Genomic DNA, 15,862 nt, shown 5'->3' with positions numbered 1-15,862 from the left:
GATATTTGAGTGGTGGTGGTGGTGTCTGTGTGTGTGTTAGAGAGAACTGATCTTTAATTACAACGAAAGTGTTCTCACACACTGAGGGAATTGTGCTTCTAATCTAGGTTGATAACACAATGAAATGTTCTCTCTGGGTTGATTGCTTCTTGTAAGCTGATATGTAATATGTGTGCCTTTTTTTTTCTGTTTTTCCATACACTTGTTATGTATATTGGTCTTCACTGATCTTCTATTTATAGGCGGAAAACTGATCGTACAGTGAGACTCAAAATTGTATCTGTTGCAGCTTGAATGTGTTCCTTGATATTCGTGTCTCGACTTTTCCGACATCTATGCTGGAACTTATGTCTTTAAGTGTTGTTGCAACGTCCATTATTGTACCTTAATCGTACAATATCTTTTGTATTGTTGCGCATAGCTGGAATCCACTTAGGTAAGCTTGTCTTGATCTGCAACTGATTGAATCCTAACTGATGATCCTAACTGGTCATCTGAACTGATATTCAGTTGGACTGGTGAAATCAATTGACTCACCAGTCGAACTAATTTCACTCTTTTAGTTGAACTGATCAGCTGGGCTCTTCATCAGTTGAGCACTTCACCAACTGGCCGGGTTTGAAGATCTTATGCTGAACTGCCTATCAGCTGGAGAATCAGTTGAACTGTTGTTCTTTGATATATCAGTTGAGCTGATTCAGTTTGGACAATCAGCTGACACTTTTAGTTTGCATCCGTTAGCTTCAGTTTTGGCTCGTTTAACTGATCAGTTCAAAGCATGATCAGTTTCAGCTTCCTGCGCAGTTGGGAAAATCATTAGAAACAAAATAAAAAGTTTGTTATCATCAAAATCAAGATTGCGAACATGAAATGTTTCAAAAATCTCCCATTTTTTTATGATCACAAAACTTGAACAGTTAAAAAAAATTTAAAGAATTTTTAAATCAATTAAATTTTAAAATTTAACTGATTCACTCCTTTTATGAGAATAAATAACATTTAAAAACGATTAAAGAAAAATTTTCAGTTCAAAGAATATGAAAGATCCCCCTCAATAACAGAATTTAAAACGGGGTTAAAAATGAGTTTAAAATTTTTTTTCAGATCGAGGGAAATAAAGCTCCCCCTCACTAACTGAATTTAAAATTGGGTTAAAAAAGAGTTTAAAACATTTTTCAATTCGAGGAAAAATAAAACTCCCCATCACTAACTGAATTTAAAACTCCTCTTTAAAACTAATTATCTACGTCAAAATTTAGTAGCTTTAATCATTCAAGAAGTTTAGACAAGAAATCTGGAGATATCAGTTCAATCATATAGAAACATAATTGGATAAACATGATGTTTATTTAATCAAATAGATATTCCTTTTATTAAACATTTAAGTACTTCATAAGTTATAAGGGAAAATTTCTACTACAATAGCATATTTAAATAACATCAAATATCAATCAGTTTATGCATGAAAGAACTGAATATACAAACAATTGGTTGTCTTGAACTCTTGAAATGTTGCAACGATCTTGAGTCTCATTGCCAGACAAACAACTAGCTGCCTTGAACATGATCTTTGTGTTGCCAAACTAGTCGAGCGGACTCAAACTGGACTCAGCTGATGTTGAACCGCATTGATCATCTACTTGATATGATATGACAGTTAAGAAGCGGTATACTGCTTATGATTAAGCTCAACTTTAATCATCCAACATCTCAACATAGCTGGACTTCGTCTGTTGAACAGCTTCAATTGGCAGGTTGTCAGCTGAAACCTTGTCTTCCGATCAATTTTGCTGAATAGCCAAGATGTAGGACTCATACCCCTGCAGGCTGATTAAAGCCCCACAGCTCAGAGTCAAGAGAAGAGGCTACAATGTTAGTCGCAGAACCAATCCTCTCTACTCTTCGCAATGAGTGTTAGATAAACATTTTCAAATAGTTTTGAAAATAATATAAATTAATTTTAAATAGCTTTAAAAACTATTTTAAAGTCAAGTAATTTTAGTCAATTTTCAAATGTCCTTTCTTAGAACAGCTAGCTTTGATACCAATTGAAGGATCGGTTTGGGCACCTATGTGATGCTTCAAACACAATATTCTCCAAGAGATGTAAAAGCTCGTGTTCTAAGAATGCAAACACCGATAAATTAGATGAATTTTGGTTACAAATCAAGCGAAAAATACTCGAAGTAATCATTCGTTGATAAAAGTGACACTTTTTATATCCTGTGTAACTGAATAACTGAAAATAAAGGGAATCAGTTGTGACATATATCAGTTCAATTATGTTGAAAACTGAACTGAAGGATGCTCTAACTGATCAAATCAGTTTGAAAACAATAATTAAACAATTAAATACACAAGATATGTTTATGGATGTTTGAAAATTTCAACTGCTCCTACATCACCCTTTCTACTACCTCGGGTAAGATCCACTAGAAGACTTTGATTAATACAACACCTTGTACAAACCCAGTCAGCTTAGGACCTACCTAACTGCCTAACTGAACTCCTAGACTTGACTGAAGGCATCACCTTCCAGCCGAACTTGTTTTACATATGTGTGTCAAAGACTACATACACAAGTTTTACGTCTTTGTGCAAGACGATATTTGAGTGGTGGGGTGTGTGTGTGTGTGAGAATTGTTCTTTGATCACAACACAAAAGTCTTCTCACACACTGAGGGTATTGTGCTTCTAATCTAAACTGATAACACGATTAAGTGTTCCCTCTAGGCTGATTGCTTTTTGTAAGCTGATATACAATATACGTGCCATTTTTCTCTGTTTTTCCACACACTTGTTATTGTATATTGGTCTTCATTGTTCTTCTATTTATAGGCGGGAAACTCATCGTATAGTGAGACTCAATAATTGTATCCGTTACAGTTTGAATGCGTTTCTTGAGATTCGTGTCTCGACTTTTCCGACAACTTTGCTGGAACTTTTGTCTTTAAGTGTTGCTGCAACGTCCATTATTGTACCTTGATCGTACAATAGCTTTTGTATCGTTGTGCGTAGTTGAAATCCACTTAGGTAAATTTGTCTTGATCTGCAACTGATTGAATCCTAATTGATGCTCCTAACTGGTCATCTGAACTAATATTCAGTTGGGCTGGTGAGATCATTTGACTCGTCAAGTGAACTGATTTCACTCTTTCAGTTGAACTGGTCAGCTAGGCTCTTCATCAGTTGAGCACTTCATCAGCTGGCCGGGCTTTTGAAGGTCTTCATCTTGTAACGCCCCAGATTCGACGATTGTCCTTACTGTACCAAGACGAATCTTTCCAGCGTGCTTATATCCTCACTCACACGTACCCTGAGAAACTTTCCAGAGGGTCGCCCATCCCAAAATTGCCCCAAGTCAAGCACGCTTAACTTTGGAGTTCTTACGTGATGAGCTACCGAAAAGAAGATGCACCTTCTTTATATGAGTAGTACAGATCAAACCTTTTAAACCCTCTTCAACTGTACAGTCCATTACATTGAACAGTCTCGGAATCCCTCTCATTCCGGTGTGGGATCGGTTCATTCATGTTCCCTCCACCTAGAAGCCTGCCAGGAGCCGCTCATTTTCCGTGCAACCTCATGGCAGCGGCGATCACCCCTCGCCCTCTTCGGTCCCGGGCCTCACATGCCCACCAGCTTCCGCTTGATTCGTCCCCGAACCACACCGTACTAAGAGAGGTCGGCTCTGATACCAATTGTAACGTCCCAGATTCGACGACTGTCCTCATTGTACCAAGACGAGTCTTTCCAACGTGCTTATGTCCTCACTCACACGCACCCTAGGAAACTTCTCAGGAGGTCACCCGTCCCAAAATTGCCCCAAGTCAAGCACGCTTAACTTTGGAGTTCTTATGTGATGAGCCACCGAAAAGAAGGTGCATCTTCTTTTCGGTAGCTCATCACATAAGAACTCCAAAGTTAAGCGTGCTTGACTTGGGGCAATTTTGGGATGGGCGACCCTCTAGGAAGTTTCTCAGGGTGCGTGTGAGTGAGGACATAAGCACGCTGGAAAGACTCTTCTTGGTACAGTGAGGATAATCATCGAATCTGGGGCGTTACAGATCTACTAGAAGAATTTGATTTATACAACACCTTGTACAAACTCATTTCAACTTAGAACTTATCTCTTGCCTAATTGAAACTTATAGCACTCAAGATTGCAGGCAGCACCTCATAATCAACATATTGTTTAATATCTCATATGTAAAGACTACATACACAATTTTATTGTCTTTTTGCAAAACTTACTAAACTAATCTTTGAAATTCAACTCTCTTGTATATGTGTGAGTTATTGTGTGTGAGCAATTTATCCTTTATAGTGTATATCTCAAATGTATTCTCACAAAAGGGCTTGTGCTCTCAACTAGCTGATTTCTTCATGATAACTGCCCATGCTTTGAATCTCTTTCAAACGCTCTTGTTTGATCTTAAATATGTTGTATTTATAGGCTCCAACAATGATATATATGTTAGATACAAGAATATGACTGTTTGGAAAGTTTTTGTACTGTTTCTGAAATTGCAATGGTCAAATTCGTCTTGCTGGACATTTTCTCGAGTGGTAAACTCTGGTCAACTGGTCAATTGGCCTGGTTCGGTTCAGCTGGCCTGGTGCAGTTTCAGCTTGTTCGGTTCAGTTCAGTTTTGGTCTGGTTCAGTTCAGCTGGTGTGGTCAGTTCAGTTTCAGCTAGTCTGGTTCAGTTCAGCTTCAGCTGGTGTACTGAAATCAGCCTCGCTGATTTCAGTTTGTGCAAAACCAGTAGTTTCATCGTCATTTATCAACATCTTAAGCTTCGATTCAGTCTTTGAAGTCGCACTATGATTTGTAGATCTTTGTCTTATCTTTCCAACGAATCCATTCATTCCAATAACCATTCATTCCAATAACCGAGCTGAGAGATTTGACCAAAATACCGCAATTGTTCATAAACAGCTGATTGCTATTTTTGTGCAATCAGTTCGGTAATTCAGCGATCCGTTAGACCTTGATAACATCCGATTTTTCCCAACTAACGTGAAATACAACATGTTTAAAATTGATTTCTGATCAATAAATTTGATAGATTGTCATTTGAATCAACCAACTGAGAGATATCATCAGAAAACCGAAGCTCGCTAGAAATTCAGTTTGGCTAAATTCGGTTTCAGTTTGCTTCTTATGTTTGCAACTTTACATATGAGTAAATATGTTAGAAATACAATAATAAGTTTTGTTAATATCAAAATCAAGATTGCGAACATGAAATGTTCCAACAATCTCCTTTTTTTTATAATCACAAAACTTGGATAAACAATCAATTCAACTAACATATTTTGGTATCAGAGCCAAGGTCACAGGTTCAATTCCCATTGATTGCAAGGAGTGAAATTATAGGGAGAGAGATTCTTAGGTGCAATAATTGTTCCTGCTGGAAAAGAGATCGAACCGTGATGCTTGAACTGCTGTGCGGTTTAAAGATCTGAGTTGCACCATTACTACTCTCTATAACTTTTGGTAAAGTGACAATCGCTCGATCTTACATGTTATATGGCATAAGTAATAAAATAAACAAAGTGACAGTTGTGTCACAACGAATACGCATTGGTGGTTATAAATCCACAAAAACTGGCCAACATTGAACACATACATGAACATGTACTAAAAATGAGTAAGAAGTTAGTTTTCCAATGGATTCTTGCAGCGTGCCTCACCACACAAGAACCTGAAAATGGCGAAATAGCTTCCTCTTATATTTATATATGTGTTCTAATGAGTAATAAAAACATAGGTTTGAATTAGAAAAGGAGTTTCGTAACAAATATCTGTTTAATATGTGTTTCTATGTCGAAATGAGGTACTTGGACTTTGGTTTGGATTTGAAAAATACCTTTAGTACAATATGGCTTGTACCATATATATATGTATGGAAATTTCTTGAGTTTGAATATTACGTTAAATTGAAGTCTATCTAATTGCTGCTTGATTTTATTTTCGGACAGGTTCTAATTATAGGAAAATGTTGTCGAATTTTTTTAAACCCATTTATGTTTTATGCTATTTCCCTATATTTTAAACTAGCTTTAGGTAATTACTAAGATGTTTATGAATTTTTATCAAGAGTTACATGGTTGTTAAGAAAATGTTTACATAAGGTAGATTGTCCTACGTTTTCACACGGTGTCACAGTTAAATACATGACACCCTGGAGCCAAAGATCCTAGGACGGTATATGGTCCGAAATTCGAAGGGTGATACATGATCTAAAATATAGGTGGTTAATACCTCAATGACGGAAACCCCACAAATGAATGACTTGGGACAATTCTAGGATGAGTGATTTCTTAGAGCTCGTCACTTAAGAAATCTGAAGTTAAGTATGTTTTGACTGGACAATTTTGGGATGGGTGATTTCTTGGAAAATTTTCTAGGCTACGTGTGTGATGAGAACATAAACGCACTAAAAATACTCGTTGAATCTGAAACGTTACATATATATATTGAAAAAGTATGTAAAATGTTATATTAACTCCAAAATTGAAAACGAAAAATATACTATAATCATGCTCAAGATTATGTCTTGTAATTATTCATACCGTCGAATTTGTTAATGATAATATATGCACCTCTCAATATAATAACCACAATATAGTATTATTTAGACTATTGACGGTCGAAATCAATTGAGACAAACAAACATTAAGTTAGATTGTAATAAACCGAATTTAGAGTCGATTCGTCCCAACATATACCAATAATTAATTACTAGGATATTTTTATTTAACTTAATTTAGATAATTCAATTTAAGTGGGTGATTGAGATTATTAATCTAAATTCAAATTAAACTAAGCTACTAATAAAATTAACAACTCGAATTGGAACACATGGACGAACTCAACTATGTGACACGTGTTATAATTCAATAACCTATTCAAATTTTTGTGTAATTACACTTAAATTCATTATGGTATTTATTAACCTATATTTCTAGAATCAATAAATCTATTTTTATTAAACAGTCCATATATTTTTATTTTAATTAATTAAATAAAAGCGTATTAAGATTCATGAAGTTTCAATTTTCACCGTATTCAAACCGAATACTATTTTTATCCCATTAATAGCGTGTTTATGATACGATCATACAAAACTTTAATATTTAACCTTTCAGGTTCGAGATCGAACAACAAATATATAAATAATTGGTCAAATTATTAATAATTGGAAGCAAAAAACCAAATATCAAATCTCGTATAGGCCCTTACAAGCACCGTATGTTTTGGCTTAACATTTCCTATGATTCACTCCATTTTGGATTGTCTAAACTTTTAACCTCTAAAGATGACAAACTAAGAACAAAGAATTACTGAGTGAACACTGTGTCATTCATGGTGACGAGCCTGAAGATGTGAACTAGGTGAGCGCTTTGTTGCTCTGATGACATTGGATGAACAATAGGTCTCAGAGGTGGCGGATCTCTGGATTGGATTCGTTTGTTTTTGTTCTCATGGTCACGAGCCTGGAGATTTGAACTTGAAGAAAAGACTGATCTTTAAACGTGTTTGAACTTTAGAATCTAAGGTCCAAGATTTTCTGGCACAATTCTTTCCTTTTGCTTGTGTGGATGAACAAGGTTAGCTGCACAAATGAAGGATTACTTCCATGATTTTAATTGTCAAAATTTTTGACCCCGGATAGGTAGCATACCACTTACCAGTAACGGAACACAAACCAAGCCATAAAAATCTGATTTTGGAATTAGACACGAACTGAGATACATGAAGAAATTGAGGGGAAAAGTGTAATACTTTAATTTTGTCCTTTCCTTGGAAATTCAATGTATTGTCACTCTTCTCAGTACGTCGCAAGGCGCCACTATCTTCCGAGTATGGAGAAGCTGAAATTCGCAATCCCAGAAACGCTAAGGCACAAAATCGCAGAAAGCGCCCCGAATTCCCTCCATTCCACATGCTCTTCCCTTCTTGATTTCTACCAAAATTTGCCCCTATTTCACCAGGTACTGCTGAAAAATATTGAATCTTTGTCTCTGTGATAGATTTTGGTTTGGGCTCGGCTTGCTTTATTTTAGTGGGGAATGATGCGGAATGACGATTTATATGAGCTTTTTTCCCCCTGTTTTTGGGTTTGATTTCTTCAGCTGGTCAGAGATTTGACGGACCCGGAAATGGCGCTGTGCGGCAAGAATAAGGAACCTGCGTTGGAAGCCAAGGCAAATGGAAACGCATGCTTTTCGAATGGGGATTTCTCCAATGCTTTGCGTTTCTACTCTCAGGTAGCATAATTTAAGCAACCTATTGTGGTGTTTTTTTTACTAAGTTTCTCAGCTACTAGAGAGAAGGGAGAAAAGCTATGATCTTTTATCTTAAAATGTATGGGGGAGTTGAAGTTGAAATTAACATTTTCGGGAAAGGAAATTTGGTATGTGTTTGGTTTTATTTTGAAGAAAAATTGCATTTTTTTAAAGTGCTTCCAAATATTGACTTGAAACGTTGCAAGTGCTTCAAAACTGGAATAGTAATAGTAATGGATTACAAATGCGATATTAGTTTAATTTGAAATACAAGTTTGGAAATCTTTCTTCAATTCAATATCACTACATCCAAAGGTAACCTATTAAATTTGCAGTTTTTCCTGTTGAAGGGGAAACTGCATATGATAGCTCCTGTTGAAAATTTCTTGTTTACTACCTTGTGATCAATTATCAATATCTTTTAAACTCGATAAGGAATAAGTAAACCTCTGTTAGCCCTATTTTTGACAATGCATGTTTGCATTCATGCACTGAATAATAGAGTAAGAGTGAAAGGAGTTCTAAATCTCTTTTTAGGAGTTTGTCATATTTGCAATGCGTGTCATAGATAGATATTTTAACCTGCCTTGTCAAACCTGATAAGAAATTATGTATTCTCTATACTGAGAATAAACAGTCTTCAACTTTGGAGCGCAATAATATTCCTTTAAATGGATAAATAGGCACTGCACATTGCGCCAACAGATGTGGATGATGGGGAGAAAAATCTCGTGGCAACACTTTATGTAAATCGTGCTTCTTCGTTGCATGTAAGTTTTAGTTTCATAACATGATCAGTTTTGAGATACATGCTTCAACTCACTGATTTTTTATTCTGATTTTTCCTTTTGATTTATCTTCAGAAATTGGGGTTTTATTTGGAAAGTTTGCGAGATTGCAGTAGGGCGCTTAAAATATCCCCTGCTTATGCAAAGGTGAAATGTTTGTTCCCAGTTTCTATTCTTCTTCTGTCTCACTGTGACTAAATGTATTCAGAATTTGATGGGAATGATCGTGGTACTATTTTTCCCATAAGAAATAAGATTAGTGGTTCTTCATGTAACGTGGGCTTCCAATCACCTTGTGTGTAGCTTTTTTATTATCAAGTTTGTTTTGCTTTCAGCATTTCTTATCTTTTTAGAAAAACTGCTTTTAAAAACACACTTGACTCTCTCAGGTGGAGGACAAATCATGTTTCTTTTAATTTTCTTTTATTTCATTAAATCCTTATAAGAATTCTCTGCGCATATTCTAATTTAGGCATGGTATAGGAGAGCTAAGGCAAATGCTTCGTTAGGGAACCATGAAGATGCGATCAATGACTTGAAGATTTCATTGAAGACGGAGACATCCTTGAGTGGAAAAAGACAGATACAGGGTGAGCTAAAAACTATGTTGGGTCATTCTGAGCAAAGAAGCAGTCTACTGGAGGAGCCATATGATATTACTCAAGGTTTTGTAGCACCATCTTATCTGGATCTCTTTTATCTAAGAAATGTGTTTCCGATAAGGACCTCTCACATTTTATCAGTTTGTTGTTTATACTCTGCAGTCTGCAATTGTATATTAATTGTTCGTAGCAATCATTTGTATCCTCGAAAATGTTATTTAGATATTTATTGTTGAAGTTATTTACTGCTATGCGTTTGGGTATATACGTCTTTCTAACTTTTTTTCCTACTCTGTGACACAAATTTGAGCTTCTTGCTAAAGCTTTCTTCGAATAAAATTCAATATAATCTTGTAAATCGACCAGCTATGATTTATGGCTTAGAGTGTTGGGCCACTACAGGATTACATATGCATAAGATGACGATAGCAGAGATGCGTATGTTAAGATGAATACATGACAAAACGCACAAGGATAGAATTATGAATGAAAGGATTATGATATATTTAGGTGTGGCTCCATAGAGGACAAGATCAGAGAGAAATGTTTGATCTGGTTTGTCATGCGAAGAGTGGACCAAATACGGTTTCAATGCGACATATCTTAGATTGACATGTTAATGGAAGGAGTAGAAGACAGGTATGTCATTGAAAATCTTGGATAAAAGTGAGCAAGGAGGATATTTTAGATCTTGGTAGTTTGGAAAATTAACATCCATGTAGCCAACCCGCAACTAGCGGGAATGTGTTATGATGATGATGATTGGATTTAAAAAAGAGATAATCCTTTCAGTGCTAAAGATAAAATTTCAGATTCAAACCGAGAAAACTGCTTCCTTATTACTATAAATTGGCATATCGGACTGTGCTCATTTAGATTTATCTTGTTTTGCTAATTAACTGCTAATAGATATACTTGTATGAACCATGGATTTGTTTGTTTGCATACTTCTTGGTTAAATTGACTATTGGAGTCAGAACTGTTCATCTTCCATCTGTTCTATTGGTGCTTCTGTGTTTTACCCAATTATGAACAAGCTGTGTGGTTCAAACTATTTAGTTCATAGCTTAATATTTGCTGAACGCATCTCTTAGACTGTTGGTTGTTGTTGCACTTGTGTATGTTTATTGCTTTTTTGACACATTGCTTTGTGCAACATGTAGGTTTTACTTCTTTAATTTCTTATACTGTAGGCCTTATGTGACAGATGAGCCACTGCAAGTGGAACTCCAATGTGTCTTTACTCCAACTAAGGGAAGGGGAATGACTTCTTATACTGATGTTCCTCAAGCCTCTTTAATTCACAAGGAAGATCCTTATGCCGCTGTATGTGTTAAAATCTCTTTTACCCCAAAGTGAAGTGCTTCTAGAAGTTTGAAAAAGTCATACTATGTATCTATTTCTTAAATTGGCTACCTCATGCAGTATACATTTTGCAATCTTGTCCGCTAAGTTAATATCTTGGTTTTATTTCCATCGATTGACTTATGCCAGACTTAAGAATTTTATTTAGTAAAAAGAATGGACAACTATGATAAACAAAGAGCGCTTTTAACTTAAATATGCGGTACTGATCCTTTCTCACCTGAAGAAATGATGTGCAGATTATATTGAAGCATTGTCGCGAGACCCATTGTCACCACTGTTTCAATGAACTGCCAGCAGATGCAGTGTCCTGCATGTCATGTTCAATACCATTTTACTGCTCTACAAAATGTCAAATGCTAGCTGGAGGATGTGGTTCTTCTGAACATAAAAAACAATATGAATTTCAAAGAAACTTAATAGATGATCTTGAAGACTATGTTAGAAACGTGACTTCACCTTCAATTACCAATTCCGAACTCGACTATGCTGCTGAACACAAGCATGAGTGTCAAGGTGTGCACTGGCCTGCAGTTTTGCCATCTGATGTAGTTTTAGCTGGCCGTGTCCTTGTGAAGCATATACAACAGCAGAGTTATGATGGTGCTCATCCTAACATACATGGGATTATGGTAAGTGTTTACATTGTTTTTCTTTTGTTTGTGTCCTGCTATCCATTTAGCTTCAAGCTAATAGCCTTGCTAAATGCCAGGATCTTTGTCAGAATTATGTGCAATTATCGAATGAAAGCAAGTTGGAGTTGCATGTATATGCTATGATCCTGTTCTGCTGTCTTCAGAAATTTTATGCCTCCAAACTTCCCTTTAATTCGGTTATAATTTCAGAGGTAAATCACGTTGCTTGAAAATTGATTAGAGGTTCACCATGCTGTATTCTTTTGTAGCTTCATATCTCTACACATGCCCATCTTTTATCAAAATTTTGTATAGCACTTTATTGATTTGTTTACTTTTTCCATACATTTGTGTCTTCCTCAATACAGATTATCATCCTTCTATCTCAAATTAGGGTCAATTCCATGGCAATTGTCCGCATGAAATATTCAGATGCCAATCAGCCTCTAGATTATCAAGGAACAATGTCTGTGGAGCAGGTACTCACCGCAATGTAAATGTCTAATTCTTTTCGAACTATTTTTTACGGTATATAAATAATAGCCAATCTTTTCATTTTATTCATGAGTGATGACATGAGAGGAAAAGCTAGAATTGTGTTACCACTTAAAGAACTAATTTGGGACGATAAATCATAAGGCGATAAATCGCTCTCCTAGTAGTTAGCTGCTAACAAAGCCTTATAAACATGTGGGAGGTAGTGTGATTCGTTAAAAACATTGCTCATAAATATTTCCATGTTTATTTTTTTTACAGTATCTTGGGCTTAACTGAAATAATTATGTTTTATTCTTATTTTCTTTCCTTAAAGTGGTAAGGAGGGTTCATATCCAAAGATTTCTTTCTTTATTTTTTATGTGTTTCAGCACCACATTATTTGCTCCTTGGGTGTGTATGATACTGGAAAAACTTGAAACCTACTGACACCAATATGTAGTCTTTAATGGGCCAAATGTTGGTTTCTGTTATTAAATTCACTGTAAATCAAAAGCTATCTTGTAGTTAAACATCACTGTTTCCTCAAATTTTTTAGTTTATTTGGTTGAGATATATAATACTGAAACTTGTAACCATCTTGTACCTGTCCAATCTCATGATCTAGGTTAGAGTGGCTCAAGCTGTATATCCTGGTGGGAGTTTGTTTAATCATTCTTGCCAGCCAAATGTTCACGCTTATTTCCTTTCGCGTACTCTGTTCATACAAACAACTGAGCATGTCACTGCAGAATCCCAACTGGAGCTCTCTTATGGCCCTCAGGTTATTTTGTAACAAACATTGTTCTATATGCTTAAAAGTTAAGAATTTTTACATGATACAACTTGATTTCATAATGGCCGCCATGGCTTCTGTGGTACTGCCTATTTGTAAAAATGGATCGTGTTCCAATGTTGCTGTTATGATGGGAAGTAATGGTTTATTTGCAGCACACAGCCTGCTGCATTTATAGCCAAGTTATGAAAGTTTCATAACAAGCAAAAAAATTTTGGACAGGTTGGGCAGTTGAACTGTTTTGAACGGCATCAGGTTTTGGAGGATCGATACTCATTTACTTGTCAATGTAGAAGCTGTGCTCGAGTGAATCTCTCTGATCTTGTCATTAATGCTTATCGATGTGTTGAGCCAACTTGTTTAGGAGTAGTTCTGGACAGCAATGTCACCAAATACGAGAAAGAGAAACTCAGACACTTGAAAGTGCCAAACTCTTTGCAGGTATTTGCTTTAGGACTCAAGTTATTTTAAGCTTATAAATTTCATTAGCTAAACATGTTATTCCCGATATCTGGCAGACTCCTTTAAATGCTTAGATTTAAGAATTCCATTAAAATCATCAGTACTTAGCTTAGTTGATTAAGTAGAAATGCCCTCGCCATAATGCATCACCTTCCCTTTCAATGATGATAACTCCGTCATCGATGAAGTTGGAAATGTTATGCCAAACAGGTGGTTGTACCACACAGGCAATCAGATGGGAGAGTATGGTTAGATGTATAACTCCAATAGTCGCTCCAATTTACGATTAATCAAAATTGAACATGTGATCTTGTTTGTTTGAGCAATATACAATCGAGCAATTGGTGGTGTGTCAAAAGCTATAGTTGGTAACTATGAAACTGATACAGCTCAGCATCCAATTGTTGCTCCTCAACGGTTCTTATTTTGTTTATGTTTAATGCAGGGTTATACACACGATGAAGATATAAGCAGTGTGGCTTTCCAATTTTGCAAGGAAAATGATAATGGCTGCTGCTTGGAGGCAGGCCATTGTTTGAGCTGTGACAGTTATCGTGATATACAAGCTTTGCAAAAAACAATTTCAGAGGCTGACACTTATATCGGAAGGTATTGCTTGTTCAGTTTTATCAGCGCAGGAAATTTTAAATGAATACTCTACGACAAATTCCTTTAGAATGATGAACTAGAGATTTATATATATATATATATATATATATTTGACATTGTCTAACCAATCTTTTATCAAAGTTAATTCCCTTTAGCGCATGCATAGATGCCATAAATTATCTTTGCTATGCACTACTTCATATGCCAATACATATAATCTTGTAATTTGATTGATCCATTTCACGGAATAGATTGCAGGATACCATGACAGGCAGTGAAGTACCAATTAAGACAATTACGGATGCCATTAAATATATTGATGTTTTAAAAACGTTCCTCCATCCATTCAACAAGAAAGTTGCAGAGGTAATTCGTATCACGTTCTGGTGTTCCCTTGATGTATTTTCCCCTTTTTATCTGTCTTTAGAGAAATTGTTGCTCCATTTTTAAAGAAAGATCAGGCTGCACAAGTCATCTTACTTAATCAATCGTTATTTTCAGGCGGAGGACAACATAGCACAGGCACTTTGTTTGGCTGGAGACTTGCAAGCTGCATTGGACCATTGCCAGGCGTCAATTGAGGTAACATTTCAGTTTAAGCATTGATTTCAAACTAAGACTTGCTTTTTATTTGAATTTAGCCATTTTTCCAGGAAAGAATAATATATACTCACATTTTGCAAGCGAATAATGCCAAGGCATCTGGTTTCAATTTTCTTGTGACTGAAATGATTTTATTCATTTTTTATGTCTGTTCTATATCTTACTTCATGTGAAAATTACATTTTTTGTCTTATAGTTATTGTCCTACGAATTCGATTGTTCATTTCAAACGGGAATTGGTTGATTTAATGACTTTTAACGAATCTTTTGGCTGGCAGATCCTGGAAAAACTTTATGGTAAAGACCATATAGTTATTGCAAACGAGTTGATCAAACTTGTATCGATTCAACTGTCAATGGGTCACGAAAGTGCTGCGGAAAATGCGAATCGATTGGTTAAAATATTTTCAAGATATTATGGATCGCATGCAGACATTATTTTTCCACATTTGACATACCTAAAGAAAAATGTGTGTAAATTCTGAATAATGAGGAAGTTTTGGTATTGTGTTTTGTGTGCTAAGCCATTTACAGATTGTGGTTTGTGATCTATATTAGGGTAGGTTGTCTTGATTGGTTGTTTGTTGTATCTATGATGGGAACTAGATGTTTGTGGTATGCTTCTCAAATATACGACTTATTCGCGGTTGAGGCTATGCAATGCAAATGAGTTGAATTGAATCGAGTATGCTTGTTTTTTAGCCGACTTCCGTCTAGACTCGTAAATTGTTAAGTGAACTACTTTGTGTTCGAGTTTGTTCCTGAAAGGACGTTTTTTATCATAAAAATACAGGAAATAAATATATTGTGTGTATCAGATTTTTAATATTGTTGCATAATGTTGTCAACACAAGCGCACATGCAACATAAGTAAATTATAAAAAACACAAATATAATTTTAATAAATAAAAGACATGTTTAAATTATGTACAAGTATTTATATTTGTATAACGTCTCATGAAAAAAATTATTAGAAAAATATACAAATCGTTTACGCAAAATAATATCAGTGAAAATAACAAAATTAAATTCCTTGACATTCCAAGGAGTTAAAATATATCAAAATAAACTAAAATGAAAACTAAATGCATAAACCCAAGTTTATTAAAACAAATAAAAGAACACTATTTGATTAATGTCTTCAACATCCATCCGCAACACGGTACAAACGTGAATCAATCACTCAAATTCTTCATCATGAAAATTATCTTCTATTCATTCTCAGCAAAAG

The 15,862-nt window shown here is 35.5% G+C and overlaps 1 protein-coding gene across 3 annotated transcripts; it reads left to right on the top strand.

Moving 5' to 3' along the window:
- The first annotated feature begins 7,312 nt into the window (after positions 1 to 7,312).
- On the top strand, positions 7,313 to 15,298 carry LOC140805094 (histone-lysine N-methyltransferase ASHR1). 3 transcript variants are annotated; one of them, XM_073161280.1, is made up of 15 exons: positions 7,317 to 8,003; positions 8,145 to 8,279; positions 8,981 to 9,067; positions 9,161 to 9,232; positions 9,558 to 9,750; positions 10,895 to 11,013; positions 11,292 to 11,684; positions 11,765 to 11,899; positions 12,056 to 12,166; positions 12,790 to 12,945; positions 13,180 to 13,398; positions 13,865 to 14,028; positions 14,280 to 14,394; positions 14,530 to 14,610; positions 14,910 to 15,298. In XM_073161280.1, the coding sequence occupies exons 1-15, from the start codon at positions 7,824 to 7,826 to the stop codon at positions 15,114 to 15,116; spliced, it is 2,367 nt and encodes a 788-aa protein (XP_073017381.1). In that variant the 5' UTR covers positions 7,317 to 7,823; the 3' UTR covers positions 15,117 to 15,298. The 3 variants fall into 3 exon arrangements, 2 of the variants coding, with proteins under 2 accessions (XP_073017381.1, XP_073017382.1); XM_073161281.1 differs by having other exon boundaries at positions 7,320 to 8,003; positions 9,003 to 9,067; positions 14,910 to 15,297; XR_012112266.1 differs by lacking the exon at positions 14,910 to 15,298 and having other exon boundaries at positions 7,313 to 8,003; positions 14,287 to 14,394.
- The last annotated feature ends 564 nt before the right edge of the window (positions 15,299 to 15,862 follow it).

This window comes from Primulina eburnea, chromosome 11 (genome assembly GCF_022965805.1).
Source record: "Primulina eburnea isolate SZY01 chromosome 11, ASM2296580v1, whole genome shotgun sequence".
In the NCBI taxonomy this organism is placed as follows: Eukaryota; Viridiplantae; Streptophyta; class Magnoliopsida; order Lamiales; family Gesneriaceae; genus Primulina; species Primulina eburnea.
This window is presented reverse-complemented; position numbering and strand designations above follow the sequence as displayed.